Source organism: Capra hircus, chromosome 5 (assembly GCF_001704415.2).
Source record: "Capra hircus breed San Clemente chromosome 5, ASM170441v1, whole genome shotgun sequence".
Classification (NCBI taxonomy): domain Eukaryota; kingdom Metazoa; phylum Chordata; class Mammalia; order Artiodactyla; family Bovidae; genus Capra; species Capra hircus.
Window position 1 is genome coordinate 4716312 of NC_030812.1, and position 16757 is coordinate 4733068.

The following is a 16757-nucleotide window of genomic DNA, read 5'->3' on the forward strand; positions in this document are numbered from 1 at the left end:
TTCTACTTCTTATTCTAAATATTTTAAACTATGCTTCCCAATTCATACCTGCTTTAGGCCACCATCCTAACTTGGGCTTCCCTGGTGGTTCAGATGGCAAAGAATCTGCCTGCATTGCAGAAGACCTGGGTTCAATCCCTGGATCAGGAAGATCCCCTAGAAGAGGAAATGGCAACCCACTCCAATATTCTTGCCTGGAGAATCTCATGGTCAAAGGAACGTGGCAGGCTATGGTCTATAGAGTTGCAGAGTTGGACACGACTAAAGCAACTTAGCAGTTTCCTAACTTAGCTCTGGGCAATTGATGTAATATTTTTTTAACTTCTCCCCTTTGCTCTGTACAATGGATTAAACCAACTTTCTAAAATCCTGTTTTCCTTTATTTGCTTGTTTATACACTTATATATTTTTCATGATTACCTCAAAATAATCCATGCAGCTGGCTCTTTGGAATAATAGGCATTTCAGAATTTTGCAAATGCTCCAAAAAATCAATATATCATTCATACATAGCTTTTTGTATAGTTATGCCAACCAGAAAGCAATTAGTTATGAAGCATTCTATAACATCCACTTTTTAAAGGAAAATTTTGCTACAAACTAAAATGAAAGAAGCTTTAAGACTCCCTCAAATTTAAATTACAACACTTTGTTTAAGAGTCATGGGAATTAGTTTCAGAAGAGACTATTTATAGGGAGAAAACGGGGGAAGATTACCTATCCAATTTAAGTACTTTCTTGAGTCCATTTTTTAAATGAAATCACCTTTATAAATTAACTAAAAATCCAGTAACCATATTATTTAGATAACATGAAACAGGAGACTTTTTCTAATAAGATATTTCTACTTTTTTGTAGAGGAGGTCTGTCAAGAAGGCCTTATCAGCGAGGATTAATGTGCTCTCAATGCGGCAGCTATGACAGATGCACAGACTTTCTATGCAGTAAGCGAAAGAACATACCTGAAACATGAAACCATTCCATAATGCACTGAATGGCAAGAACAGGAAGTGGTGAACGCTAGTCTTTCATTGTCATGTTAACACTGTTCCTTAGATCGGAAAGGTATTGTTATACTATCAAAGGTGGTATCAAACCGTATCATCTTTAGACTTTTTTAAGCTGCACAGCCTTTTCTGCCCTCTCTAACTCATTCCTGCCCCTAAGGACATACTAAAATACCTGAAAGAAAGAATGAGAACTAACAGTTTTACTCTGAAGAAAAGCTTTGCATCTAATTGCTAAAATACCAGCCTGTTTGAGAATGACTGCTCTAAAGAATAAGATATTCTAAAACATTTATAAAAAAGAGAAAAGAAGTAAAATAGCAAATGGTTAATATAATAGCCTTTTGTTTTTCCCCCCAAATATTCAGAAGATAAAACTAGAAAATGTTTTATTAATCAGTTTTTCTTTTCATTTTTCTAAATATGAGAGCATATAACCCAAGATGCTTACAGGAATGTGGTAGGGAGTAAATTCAGACAGGGGCATTCTATGCTTTTGTGTTAAAGAAACTAGTGAACAGGTTCATTACAATGCCACTGCTGGAGTGATCCACTGTAACATTTCTCCCCTCGCTTCATCTGAATCAAGATGCGAAACCTTGCTCTTCCTCTTCCCTTTTCCTATCTCTTCCTGGGAATATCCAGACCTAAAACCGCTGGGTAGGTCAGAAAGAGGTAGGTATCCACACAGAAGGAGACACATTAGCACCTAAGCAAGAAGACAAGGAATTCATACATGATGCAGTGGGCATGAGGAGAGAGCCTAAGTGGGGTGAGGACACACGGGGTATGGCCTTGTGTGGAGAGCTAGTCGCCTCGTGGGGTGAGGTGAGTGTGCCTGCTGGAGATCAGGCTTGGGGCCGCAGATCAGAGTAGTGGCATATCCGTGCAGGAGTGGCTCGCTCTGCAGTGTCACAGTCCAGGCACGGTGGGGACAGATCCACCCGGGGTGGGAGGGAGATGCCTGGCAGTGTGTCAGCATCTGACCAGGTGGGGAAGGCATCCCTGGAGGTCTGGGCTGGACCTGTGTGGGAGCCCAGGCAAAATGGGGAGAAGATTCACATCTAGGGCTGACCTGAAGAGAGGTGTTAAAAAGGAAGCAGCTAAGGGGGCCTCCGCATTTGAGGGCAATCTCCTCACACTAGGTATCAGGGTCCAAACTAGGTGAGGAAGCTTTTAATGTTGGGGGAGGTGGGGTAAGAAAGGAATCCATATGTTGGAGAAGCCCAAAGCTAACTTTCAGAGTCTGAGCAGGGTGGGAGAGGGATCCAAGTAGAGGATCAGCCTGTCAGTTGCCAGATTAAGAGCTGGGCATCCAGAGGAGGAGGGAGAGAGATGGACTGGGTGTTTGAGGTTGGTAGATGGAAGCTATACATTTAAAATAGATAAACAATAAGGTCCCAATGTATAGCACAGGAAACTATATTGAGTATCCTGTGATAAACCATAATGGAAAAGAATATAAAACATAATGTATATATGTGTTTAACTGAGACACTTTGCTGTACCACAGAAATTGGCACATTTAAAATCAACTGAACTTCAATTTAAAAATTTTGAAATGCTAGGCATCCAGTTAAATTTGAATTTCAGAAAAACAAAATATTTTTAGCATAAATATATCCCACATATTACATAGGCTATACTTATACTAAAATGTGTCTGTTGTTTTCTGAAATTTGAATATAACTAGGCATCCTAAATTTTTATTTGCTGAATCTGGCAGCTCTACCAGCCCGATGTGGAGTATCAGAGTCCAAGCAAGAAGAGGGAGTAGGAGCAGTGATGGGAGATTAGAAGCATTTTGGAAAGTGAAAGTGAAAGTCTCTCAGTCGTGTCTAACTCTTTGCGACCCCATATGGACTGTAGCCTGCCAGACTCTGTCCATGCAGTCCTCCAGGCCCGAATACTGGAGTGGCTAGCCGTTGCTTTCTCCAGGGCATCTTCCTGACCCTGGAATCAAACCCAGGTCTCCCGCATTGCAGTCAGATTCTTGACCATCTGAGCTACCAGGGAAGCCCAGAAGCATATTAGAGGATAGATCAAATAAGCAAATAGATTAAGGATAATGGAGCTGGTTTTCTCCCTGTCAGAGGATGGCATATGAATACGTAAAGGAAGAAAACAAGCTCAGATCTTTTGGTGATGATTTGGATGATTTAGAGTTACTGGAACTTAAGAGTTTCAATAAATATAAAGAAACATAGATGTAAATATTTATATATGTTTGTATCAACATACATTTATTCCCTAGCTCTGAGACGGCCTTGGAACAGCGTGCTCTCAGTGCTAAAGCAGCGGGGGCGTCCCAGGTGGCGCTAGTGGCGAGGAGCTTGCCTGCAGGTGCAGGAGATGTGAGAGATGCAGGTCTGACCCCTGGGTGGGGAAGATGCCCTGGAGGAGGGCGTGGCAACCCACTCCAGGACTCTTGCCTGGCGAATTCCATGGACAGAGAGCCTGGTGGGCTGCAATCTGTGGGGCTGCAAAGAGTCGGACATGACAGTGATGCAGTGAGCACAATAGCACTCAGACCTTGGTTCCTAAATTCCAGTCCGCACTAAAGGGAGCCAGGGCTCTCTGGAGAAAGGTCACATTCCAGGGCTGGGCAGGAGAAACATCAAATAAACCCAAAACATCTTTTTCTACCTGAAAGCAAGGAAGTGCTCAAAGAATGGTGGAGGCATGTAACATAAAGGACACAGAAGCCATCTTAAAGGGCTTTTACTGGTCAAACCTGGGACAATTTGACCACCAAAATAATGATAAGAGTAGTCAATTATAACTCACTGGATAAAACAGGATACTATAATTCATACTGATATACATTAATAAGTGAATAAATTAAAAGTTATATGAGAAACAGTTTATTTGCATAGTTCAGAAGTAACTCCTCATAGAAGTACTTCATTAGGGGTAAAGACTAACTTCACAATGGAGGAGCCTGGCAGACACAACCTAACAAAATGATCAAAGTGAATATCCCCAGCAACAGGAAGTATCAAAAGCGAAACCCTTCACCACCTAAGAGAATTCAATGAGGAGAGCATGTCATCACCTGTGTGGTATTCCTACCAAAGATGCATAACCTAAACCAGCCACAAGGAGGCACCAAATAAATCAAAATCCAGATTTGTTTAAAAACTAGGGATAGATAGATACATAGATATTTAAATAAATCAAAGTCCAGATTTATTTAAAAACTGAGAATAGATAGATATATAGATATTTAAAGAAATAACTAAAAACTTCAGAAATAGAAATTCTTGAATGTGCATACTATAGAATGTAAATTGGGGTAGCCACTATGGAAAACAATATGGAAGTCCCTCCAAAGTTAAAAATACAACTAGTGTGTGTGTGTGTGTGTGTGTGTGTACACATGCACATTCAGTCATGTCTGATTCTTGTGGCCCCATGGACTATAGCCTGCCAGTCTCCTCTGTCTGTGGAATTTTCTAGGCAAGAATAGTAGAGTGGGTTACCATTTCCTACTTCAGAGGCTTTTCCCATCCCAGGGATTGAACCCGCATCTCATGCATGTCCTGTATTGGCAAGCAGATTCTTTATCACTGCACCACCCGGGAAGGCCTACAACTACCATCAGTTCAGTTTGGTTCAGTCACTCAGTCGTGTCCGACTCTGCGACCCCATGAATTGCAGCACGCCAGGCCTCCCTGTCCATCACCAACTCCCTCCATTGAGTCGGTGATGCCATCCAGCCATCTCATCCTCTGTCGTCCCCTTCCCCTCCTGCCCCCAATCCCTCCCAGCATCAGAGTCTTTTCCAATGAGTCAACTTTTCTCATGAGGTGGCCAAAGTACTGGAGTTTCAGCTTTAGCATCATTCCCTCCAAAGAAATCCCAGGGTTCATCTCCTTTAAAATGGACTGGTTGGATCTCCTTGCAGTCCAAGGGACTCTCATATGATCCAGCAATTCCACTTGTAGGTACTTGTCCAAAGAAAATGAAAACACTAATTTGAAAAGATATATACACTGCTATGTTTATTGCAGCATTATTTATACTAGTCAAGATATGGAAACAACCTTAGTGTCCATTAGTGGATAAATGGATAAAGAAAATGTGATATATATGTACAATGCAGTATTATTTATCCATGAAAAAGAAGGAAATCTTGCCACTTGTGACAATATGAATGGACTCTGAGGGCATTACACTAAGTGATATAAGTCAGAGAAAGACAAATACCACATGAACTCACTTGTATGTGGAATTAAAAGCAAACAAACAAACCAAAAAAAAAACAAGCTTGCAGATATGAATAGATTAGTGGTTGCCAGAGGCAAGTGAATGAAATGGATGAAGAGGGTCAAAAGTACAAAATTCTACCTCCACTTATAAATAAGTCATAAGGATGTAATAATGAATATCATGGTGACTATAGTTTATAATACTGTATTACATATTTGAAAGTTGTTAAGAGAGTATATATTAAAATTTCTTTAAGAAAAAAATTTGTAACTGTATACTAATGAATGTAAACTGGACTTATTGTAGTGATCATGTCACAAAATATACAAATGTCAAATCATTATGTTGTGTGTTGTAACAAATGATTTATGTCACTTATACTTCAATTTTAAATAAAATAAAAACCTTGTAAAGAAAAAAGGTATATACTACATGCCAGAAAAAGTGACAGAAAGTAGTCACCATCTGGACATTGCCTAGTAAGTAAGAAGAAAAAAAAGGATCCTTTAAGCATCTAAGCAAAAATGTAAAATCATTTATTAGAGAGTTTAACAGTCAAACTCTTTTTTGAAGAAAAGAGAAAAAAATGGCCACTCTAAGTATTCTGACAATACAGTGTTCAGAGTGAGAAACATGCCGTAAACTCTCAGGTCATGAAGATCAGAGAAGGTGCCGTGAAAAAGCAGAGGAAAATAGCTAAAATGTCAGGGAAGCAGACTCTGAAGACCTCTTAGCCTGGGACACCAAAATAGATGATTCTCAAAAGCTCACCAGAAAATTGCTGCAATTCTCAAGAATCTTTGAGAAAGCTCCCACAAACTGTCTCGGTGTTCAGCAGCAAAGCAAAAATCCCCCATTCTACCCAAGAGGTAACTGTGAACCTCAAATCCATTTAGCCAGCAGCCACGTCTGAAGAATAATTGTCTCTACTTCTTTCAAATAGTCCAAATTTCACTAGCAGTCTTGTCTTTGGCAAACTCAAACCTAAAGCTTTGGGGCTTTCCCAGTGGCTTAGCAGCAAAGAATCTGCCAGCAGTGCAGGAGATGCGGTCGGGAAGATCCCCTAGAGAAGGAAATGGCAACCCACACCAGTATTCCTGCTGGGAAAATCCCCTGGACAGAGAAGCCTGGTGGGCTGCAGTCCATGGGTTGCAAAGGGTCAGACACAACTGATATACTTATGTGAAGTAATGCCATACTAGCAACTGAAAATCCTGCAGAGAGGAGAAAAATCCAGACCAGCCTCAAACTTCTCTACAATAACAGTAAAACCTAAGGGTCAGTGGAGTGATGCCTACATTGTCCTTAATACAAGTGTCAACCAGGAATTTGTATAGAGCCCAAACTTTCATATATAAACAAATAGACATATACTGTGGGAACATGCAGTAACTTGTGGAATATAGTTCTCATAAGCACTTCGATAAACTACTAGAGAATGACTTTCACCAAAAAAGATAAATGGTAAAACAAAACACTGCACTGAAAGAACTCTCCTCAAGCACTAAATCTTAATTGATAGACAAAGATTAAAACAAACCTGAAGGTTATAATGATAAAACACACTGTATGGGTAATAAAATCTGGTGATATACAAATAATATAATTCATAAAACTTGGCAAGAGAAAAGAGAGGTAGGAAAAAAATGTGTTTAATTTCATCATCTTTTATAGCCAGGGGTCAAAACATATTATTCATAGGTGATAAGTCAAACAATAGTGATGTTAGTAAATTTAAATGTATTTAAATCAAGTGCAAAAGTAAAAGAAGAATGTAACCAATGAAAATTTGTGATGAGAACTAAAGATACAAAGAAATGTACTGATTGCATCATTGCTCAAAATAAGCTAAAAATAAATACACATACACCAAAGGGCTTCCCTCATAGCTCGGTTAGTAAAGAATCCGCTTGCAATGCAGGAAACCCCGGTTTGATTCCTGGGTCAGGAATATCCCGTGGAGAAGGGATAGGCTACCCACTCCAGTATTCTTGTGGCTCAGTTGGTAAAGAATCTGTCTGCAATGCGGAAGACCTGGATTCGATCCTTGGGTTGGAAAGATCCCCTGGGAAAGGGAAAGGCTACCCACTCCAGTATTCCGGCCTGGAGAAGTCCATGGGGTCACAAAGAGTTGAACACGGCTGAGCGGCTTTGACTTTCACTTTCATTTTCACACAGAAGGAAGTAGAGAAAATACATACAGACTGTACTGTAAAAGGTTTTTTTGTATTTTGGCCACACTATGTAGCATGTGAGATCTTACATGCTACCCTACCAGGGATTGAACCTTCAGACCCTGCAATGTAAAGCGTGGAGTCTTAACCACTGGACTGTGAGGGAAGTCCCAGTAAAAGATTTTCTAAAATAGAAATTATTTCATAAAATATGAAGTAATAAATAATACCAAACACAGAAGGCTAACATAGCTTCAGAAATCCAACAGATAACTTCAGTTCATCTCCAAGGTGCCTGAGGAGTGATTTATAAATTTTCCTCTAAGATTTGCATCATTGCAAGACAAAATCCTGGTTGACATTAAGGTATCTATGGGTGAAACTGCATTTACCCTTCCAGTCTCCTTCCTAGTGGAATCTGGGAGTGATTGTTTGAACTTCTCTGCCCAAATGAGCAAAGGAAAGGAAATTTATTTCCTGAAACATATTGTGATAGCATTGGGCTAGATAGCAAAAACAAGGAGTACCAGGCCCTGTAGTTAACCTTGCCATCTGTGAGATGAAGAGCAACCAAAAGCTTCTGAAAATAAGAATTAAATGAGGAAAATGAATAAATTCAGAGGACTAATTTTGAATGATCTTGGGGGGTGTGGGGAGAAGAAAGATTAAAAATAAGCTAACACAATATTAAATTAACTGTACTTCATTTTTTAAAAAGGATGTTATGGAATTCTAGAATGTTGAAGCTGGAACAGTCTTTGGAAAGAAGAAGTGAAGTGTTTTATATAAGCTGACAGGATGATTAAAAAACAGAATAAGCACTGGAATCCATACCTCTTCTTCCTATACTTCCATGCTTTCTCTAGCAGACCAGGAGAATCTATTGAAAGAAATATGTTGTACCTTACAATTGGCTACTGGTTGAAGGGGGGACATCAAAGATGAGGGTATGGTACCTGAAAACTAGAAGAATACATTATTATTGTTGGAAAAAGTATCTTATATTCTAGAAAAAGAAGAAATTTTATGTAATTCTTTGTGAACTTTCTTTTTCTTTCTAGGCAATGCAGATCGTGACCAAGCCATATGTATGTATTGTTGTCCTTTATTTCTTGAACGATTTAACTACTTCATGTGAAATCCAGCTTTCAATTACTTCTTTATTTACAGATTACCGATATTGGTATCCAAGATGGGAAGTACCCCGACCAATTGTATGTGATCCACTGTGCTTATTGATTTTATTTCTGAGAATGATGTGTTTTTCACTGAGTGCCACAATTGTCTTGATAATACAGTCTTATTTTCCAAATATATTAGTGGAAGAAGAGATGGTTTTTACCCCTGTGGAAACTGGGCCAGCAAAAGAGGAGGGAAAGAAAGAGAAGCAGGTGGAGGAGGAGGAGGAAGAAGAGGAGGAGGAGGGGGGAGAAGGGGAAGAGGAAGAAGAGGAGGAAGAGGAGAAGAGGGGGGAGGAGGGAGCGGAGGAAGAGAAGGAGGGGGGAGCGGAGGAAGAGAAGGAGGGGGGAGAGGAGGGGGGAGAGGAGGGATAAGACTTACCACTGTCATAGGATAAAATTGTAATATTTTAAAAAGACAAAAAATGCAAAACAAAATAAAATACACTGGAGGAAAAAACCCACCGAGCTTTAACAAATAATAATATGCACAAACCACTACTGTAATACCTTTTATTCCCTTCTCTTTCCCACATTTATTGAAAAAATTTTAATTTGAAAAACAAACAAAAAAACATGTATTTTGTAATAGGCACTATAAACCAACTTCTTGCACACTAAGAACAAATAAAGACATGATGACAGAAAATACTAAAAAAAGATTTGACCAGTCTAATTAATCTTAAGCTTTCACTGTATTATTCTGATAAAAGATGAAATTTCTACTTTCTAAACATGTTTCTATCTCTGTATTTTAAATACTTTTTAAATGGGCTAAAAAATTTCTCAAGTATTAAATAAGATTATACATGTAATGTACTTAGGACCATTCCAAGTTCAGGACAACCGTTTGATAACTTTCAATTTTGTTGTTTTTATCACTCCTATCATAATTGTTACTTGTGGTGGTGATAATGGTGGCGATACTTCCCATGTGTTATCAAGACTTCTAATACCATTATGTATCTTTGTAGTATATGTGTTTAGAATGGTGTAAGTGGTATTTGTACATGCTGTTAGCAGGGAAATTTTTTATTTCTACTTCATGCTCAGTATTTCAAAATCTTTACTGTAATTCTTTACGAGACTATATAATTTGTTGACACCAAGGGCTAATAAATGTCAAAAGTTTAATTAGTTGTATCAGAGCAATCTGGCTGCTTCCAAATTTATGTTAAAAATAAAATAAAATTTTTATAATAGTTATCTACTTATTATATATAGTAAAAGTTCATAAGTTAGTAATATAAATTAATTACTTACCACTTGTAGTACTAATAAATGAACTGAGTAAAAATACCTAACACAAGAAAAGTACATCAAATGGTGTAAACTTTTTATTTTTTAACTGTATTATATTAAAAGTGAAAGTGAAAGTCGATCAGTTGTGTCCGACTCTTTGTGACCCCACAGGCTATACAGTCCATGTAATTCTCCAGGCCAGGACACTGGAGTGGGTACCCTTTCCCTTCTCCAGGGGATTTTCCCAACCCAGGAATCAAACCCACATATCCGACATTGCAGGATGATTCTTTACCAGCTGAGTCACAAGGGAGGCCCACTATATTAAAAAACCTGTTCTTAAATGGGACTGGAGAATTATACAAAAAAGCAATGAATTTTCTTGTTGTATTTGATAGTTTATATTTGATAGTTTCTGCTTTTTTGCTTATTTGTTTTCACTTGTGCTTTTTTGTTATATAAGAATTCAGCATTATATACATAATTTTTATATATTATAATATATACTAATTAATATACAATTATGTATACTTATATGTTTATATATAGTTTTATATACATATGTATAATTTCCATGAAGTCAGCATCTTTTCTACCCAGCCTCCTGAGAAAAAGCCTGCAGTAGGAAAAAGAACTGGTTCTCCACAGTGATTTTCAGTTCAGTTCAGTTCAGTCACTCAGTCGGGTCCAACTATTTAAAACCCCGTGGACTGCAGCATACCAGCTGCCCTGTTCTACACCAACTCCCAGAGCTTACTTAAACTCATGTTCATGGAGTCAGGGATGCCATCCAACTATCTCATCCTCTGTCGTTCCCTTCTCCTCCCGCCTTCAATCTTTCCCAGCATCAGGATCTTTTCCAATGAGTCAGTTCTTCCCATCAGCTGGCCAAAATATTGGAGCTTCAGCATTAGTCCTTCCAATGAATATTCAGGAATGACTTCCTTTGGGATTGACTGATTGGATCTCCTTGCTGTCCAAGGGACTCTCAAGAGTCTTCTCCAACCCCTCAGTTCAAAAGCATCGATTCTTTGGCACCCAGCTTTCTTCATAGTCCAACTCTTACATCCATGCATGACTACTGGGAAAACCATAGCTTTGACTAGATGGACCTTTGTTGGCAAAATAATGTCTCTGCTTTTTAATATGCTGTCTAGGTTGGTCATAGCTTTTCTTCCAAGGAGCAAGCATCATTTAATTCCATGGCTACAGTCACCATCTGCCCAAAAAATAAAGACTGTCACTGTTTCCATTGTTCCCCATCTATTTGCCATGAAGTGATGGGACCAGATGCCATGATCTTAGTTTTTTGAATGTTGAGTTTTAAGCCAACTTTTTCACTCTCCTTTTTCACTTTCATCAAGAGGCTTTTTAGTTCTTCTTTGTTTTTCTGCCATGAAGGTGGTGTCATCTGCATATCTAAGGTTATTGATATTTCTCCCAGCAGTCTTGATTCCAGCTGGTGCTTCATCCAGCCCAGCATTTCACATGATGTCCTCTGTATATAAGTTAAATAAACAAGGTGGCAATATACAGCCTTGATGAACTCTTTTCCCATTTTGGAAACAGCCTGCTGTTCCAAGTCCAGTTATAACTGTTGCTTCTTGACCTGCATACAGATTTCTCAGGAGGCAGGTTAGATGGTCTGGTATTCCTATCTCTTGAAGAATTTTCCAGTTTGTTGTGATTCACACAGTCAAAGGCTTTGTGGCAGAAGTAGGCATTTTGGGGGGAACTTTCTTGCTTTTTCAATGATCCAACGGATGTTGGCAATTTGATCTCTAGTTCCTCTGCCTTTTCTAAATCCAGCTTGAACATTTGGAAGTTCACAGTTCACGTACTGTTGAAGTGTAGCTTGGAGAATTTTGAGCATTTACTTTGCTGGTGTGTGGGATGAGTGCAATTGTGCAGTAGTTTGAGCATTCTTTGGCACTGCAATTTTTTAGGATTGGAGTGAAAGCTAATCTTCTCTAGTCCTGTGGCCACTGTGGAGTTTTCCAAATTTGCTGGCATATTGAGTGTAGCACTTTCACAGCAGCATCTTTCAGGATTTGAAATAGCTCAGCTGGAATTCCATCACCTCCGCTAGCTTTTTTCATGGTGATGCTTCCTAAGGCCCACTTGACTTTGCATTCCAGGATGTCTGGCTCTAGGTGAGTGATCACACCATCGTGGTTATCTGGGTCATGAAGATCCTTTTTGTATAGTCTTCTGGTATCTTGCCACCTCTTCTTAATATCTTCTGCTTCTGTTAGGTCCATCCCATTTCTGTCCTTTATTGAGCGCATCTTTGCATGAAATATTCCCTTGGTATCTCTAATTTTCTTGAAGAGATCTCTAGTCTTTTCCATTCTATTGTTTTCCTCTATTTCTTTGCATTGATCACTGAAGAAAACTTTCTTCTGTCTCCTTGCTGTTCTTTGGATCTCTGCAGTCAAATTGGTATATCTTTGCTTTCCTCCTTTGCCTTTCACGTCTTTCCTCAGCTACTTGTAAGGCCTCCTCAGACAACCATTTTGCTTTTTACATTTCTTTTCCATGGGGATGGTCTTGATCCCTGTCTCCTGTACAATGTCACGAGCCTCAGTCCATAGTTCTTCAGGCACTTTGTCTATCAGATCTAATCCCTTGAATTTATTTGTCACTTCTACTGTATAATCATAAGACATTTGATTTAGGTCATACCTGAATGGTCTAGTGGTTTCCCTACTTTCTTCAATTTAAGTTTGAACTTGGCAATAAGGAGTTCATGATCTGAGCCACAGTCAGCTCCCGGTCTTGTTTTTGCTGACTGTATAGAGCTTCTCCATCTTTGGCTGCAAAGAATATAATCAATCTGATTTCAGTGTTGACCATCTGGTGATGTCCATGTGTACAGTCCTCTCTTGTGTTGTTGGAAGAGGGTGTTTACTATGACCAGTGCATTCTCTTGGCAAAACTGTTAGCCTTTACCCTGCTTCATTCTGTACTCCAAGGCCAAACTTGCCTTTACTCCAGGTATCTGTTGACTTCCTACTTTCGCATTCTGGTCCTCTAGGATGAAAAGGACATCTTTTGGGGGGTGTTAGTTCTAGAAGGTCTTGAATGTCTTCGTAGAACCATTCAACTTCAGCTTCTTCAGCATTATTGGTTGGGGCATAGACTTGGATTACTGCGATATTGAATGCTTTGCCTTGAACATGAACAGAGATCATTCTGTTGTTTTTGAGATTGCATCCAAGTACTGCATTTCAGACTCTTTTTACTATATGGGTTACTCTATTGCTTCTAAGGGATTCTTGCCCACAGTAGATATAATGGTCACCTGAATTAAATTCACCCATTCCAGTCCATTTTAGTTTGCTGATTCCTAAAATGTCGATGTTCACTCTCGCCATCCCCTGTTTGACCTAAAGGTCGAAGATAGGACCTTGATTCATGGACCTAACATTCCAGGTTCTTATGCAATATTGCTCTTTACAGCATCGGACCTTGCTTCTGTCACCAGTCCCATCCACTACTGGATGTTGTTTTCACTTTGACTCCATCTCTTCATTCTGATAGCTTAGTGAATGGCATCAGATTCATGATCTCCGGAAAAGATTTAGCTTCAGGACCAGGGACCAGGCTTGATCACTCGGGTGCTTTTGTGTAGCAGAGTTTTATTAAAGTATGAAAGGGACAGAGAAAGCTTCTGACACAGACTTCAGAAGAGGGACAGAGAGTTCCCCCCCTCATTAGTCTAAGCTAAGGAGTTATATACTTTTTAAATTGGTTATTACAATAAATCAAAAATCTCAAGGTTGTAAAAATTTTACCATACCCACTCCCACAATTTCTTCACTTCGAGACCAGTTTTTGAGCTTCCCTGGTGGCTCAGCTGGTAAAGAATCCACCTGCAATGTAGGAGACCTGGATTCGACCCTTGGGTTGGGAAGATCCCCTGGAGAAGGGAAAGGCTACCCACTCCAGTATTCTGGTCTGGAGAATTCCATGGACTGTATGGTCCATGGGGTTGCAAAGAATGGGACATGACTGAGTGACTTTCACTTCACTTCGTATCACTCCCACAATTTACATTTTAAGGTAACAGGATTAGAAGTTAACAATAGAAAGATCTTACCAGACCACTCCCATAATATACATTCTAAAATATCAGGATTAGTCAGAAGGTTTTCAGGAAAGAGAAACTGTGCTCAAGCAGGACACATTGTTGTTATATAATCCCCAGTACAGAGTTTAAACTGAGCTGTTTGTTGTGTAATCATCTGTTCCAGGCTTAATGAAAAAGGCATTTTATGTGACTAAGACTAAGGAATGTAGAGGAAAAAAAAAAAAAAAGATGTTTGTTTCCTCCTCCTTGAGAACTCCAGACCCCTGTTTCCTCTTCGAGAGCCCCAGACCCCACCTCCTCCTTGGGGACCCTCAGCTTCCTATCAGTCTGCCTAGGAATTGACTCTCTCAATTCTTTCTGGAGTTATTTCTCCATTCTTCTCCAGTAGCATATTGGGCACCTACCAGTCTGGAGAGTTCACCTTTCAGTGTCATATCTTTTTGCTTGTTCACACTGTTCATGGGGTTCTCAAGGTAAGAATACTGAAGTGGTTTGCCATTCCCTTCCCCAGTGGACCACAGAGATTTCATTTATTATTATTATCTTATATTTATGGGCCATTTCATAGTTTCCAAAGTGCTTTACATAATTATTTAATACTCAAAGCCACTCTCTGTCGTTGGTGTTGCTTCTACTTTTAAACTGAGGAAACTGCACTTGCGAAGTGGTTCACTCTAGGACTGAGAACAAATTGATTTCTGAACATTCTGATGCATTTATAAGTAAGCATTCTTCAGGATACCATGTTCTGTTCCCGCTGTGACAAACCTGATATGTATCTATACATGTAACTTCCACTCTTGTACATCTGCTCTTCAGCATATCCTCTGGTGGTTTCATGCAGTATGATTGCTGTAGGCCAGGGGTTCTTAACTGGGGGCAATTTTGCTACCTCACCTCCCATGACATTTGACAATGCCTAGAAACATTTTTGATGGTTACAACCAGGAAGGTGCTGCTGGTATCTATGGTTAGAGGCCAGAAATGCTGCTCCGCATCCTAAAGTGCACAGGCAGCCCTTGCAGTAAAGAATCACCTGGTCCAAAATGTTAACAGTGTCATTATTGTGGTTCTGGCTCCCGAGTTTGAGTGATGGTCCACTGACCACAGCTGGGTCCAGTCATGGTCTTTGGTTTGGGGGGTCCAGGCAGACATTTGAGGCAGGTCCTCATTGCTGGCTAAAATTTTAGTATATGAGGCTCTGAGGCTATACAGCATACCACATGGAGAGAAAGATGAAATCCAAACAGAGAGAAACAGGGAGTGCCTATTTTCACCCCACTGTTTCACGTGAACCATTTGTTTTGTTTTTTCAGAATATATCCTAATTCCATTCAGTAGATTTTTCTATTTTATTAGGTTATTTCAAATTCAATTTCTCTAACTGTATCAACTGAAGGACATTCTTACTACAGAGTTATTTTAATTAAGGTTTTCTTTATTTTAAATAGCATGAACAAAAACTCAATCCATAGATGTTCTTTGTATCATCATGTGGTGAAAGGAATAGTTGCGTCTTAAGTAGTATTTCCCGTATCTGTTTTTGGCCCTCCTAGAACCACACAGCCTATGTACTTAGAATGCTTGTTTTTATTTTTAATATGCAAGCCACAGGTGAACTCCTTGAGCTAGCTCAAGGGATTATTAGTATGAATCCCAGAGATGTATGGGGAAGTTACTCTTGTTCTGTTTCCATGGCACAGAGTTCAGGAATGTACTTTAACCAGATATTCTAGCATGGACAGGCTGGGGTGATGGATGAGCATTTGATTCCTTATTAAAGCACTGTGTATTCCATTCAGCACTATAAAACTAGAAATACAGAAATTTCAGCTTGTGCTTCTTCCAGCCCAGCGTTTCTCACGATGTACTCTGTATATAAGTTAAATAAGCAGGGTGACAATATCAGCCTTGACGTACTCCTTTTCCTATTTGGAACCAGTCTGTTGTTCCATGTCCAGTTCTAACTGTTGCTTCCTGACCTCCATATAGGTTTCTCAAGAGGCAGGTCAGGTGGTCTAGTATTCCCATCTCTTTCAGAATTTTCCACAGTTTATTGTGATCCACACAGTCAAAGGCTTTGGCATAGTCAATAAAGCAGAAATAGATGTTTTTCTGGAACTCTCTTGCTTTTTCCATGATCCAGCGGATGTTAGCAATTTGATCTCTGGTTCCTCTGCCTTTTCTGAAACCACCTTGAACATCTGGAAGTTCATGGTTCATGTATTGCAGAAGCCTGGCTTGGAGAAATTTGAGCATTACTTTACTAGCATGTGAGATGAGTGCAATTGTGCGGTAGTTTGAGCATTCTTTGGCATTGCCTTTCTTTGGGATTGGAATGAAAACTGACCTTTTCCAGTCCTGTGGCCACTGCTGAGTTTTCCAAATTTGCTGGCATATTGAGTGCAGCACTTTCACACCATCATCTTTCAGGATTTGAAATAGCTCAACTGGAATTCCATCATCTCCACTAGCTTTGTTCGTAGTGATGCTTTCTAGGGCCATTTGACTTCCCATTCCAGGATGTCTGGCTCAGGGTGAGTGATCACACCATCGTGATTATGTTGGTCGTGAAGATCTTTTTTGTACAGTTCTTTTGTATATTCTTGCCACCTCTTCCTAATATCTTCTGCTTCTGTTAGGTCCATCCCATTTCTGTCCTTTATTGAGCCCATCTTTGCATGAAATATTCCCTTGGTATCTCCAATTTTCTTGGCGAGATCTCTAGTCTTTCTCATTCTGTTGTTTTCCTCTATTTCTTTGCATTGATCACTGAAGAAGGCTTTCTCATCTCTCCTTGCTATTCTTTGGAACTCTGCATTCAGATGCTTATATCTTTCCTTTCCTCCTT

General features: G+C 39.5%; 1 protein-coding gene across 1 annotated transcript in view; it reads left to right on the forward strand.

The window, feature by feature from the left end:
* GLIPR1L2 (GLI pathogenesis-related 1 like 2) overlaps positions 1-8907 on the forward strand; it is a gene marked incomplete at its 3' end in the record, with an annotated part of 36249 nt that extends 27342 nt beyond the window's left edge. The window contains exons 4-6 of the mRNA XM_005679729.3: positions 859-944; positions 8455-8481; positions 8564-8907. Coding sequence (XP_005679786.1) covers positions 859-944; positions 8455-8481; positions 8564-8907 — 457 coding nt within the window. The remainder of the gene's footprint in view (positions 1-858; positions 945-8454; positions 8482-8563) is intronic.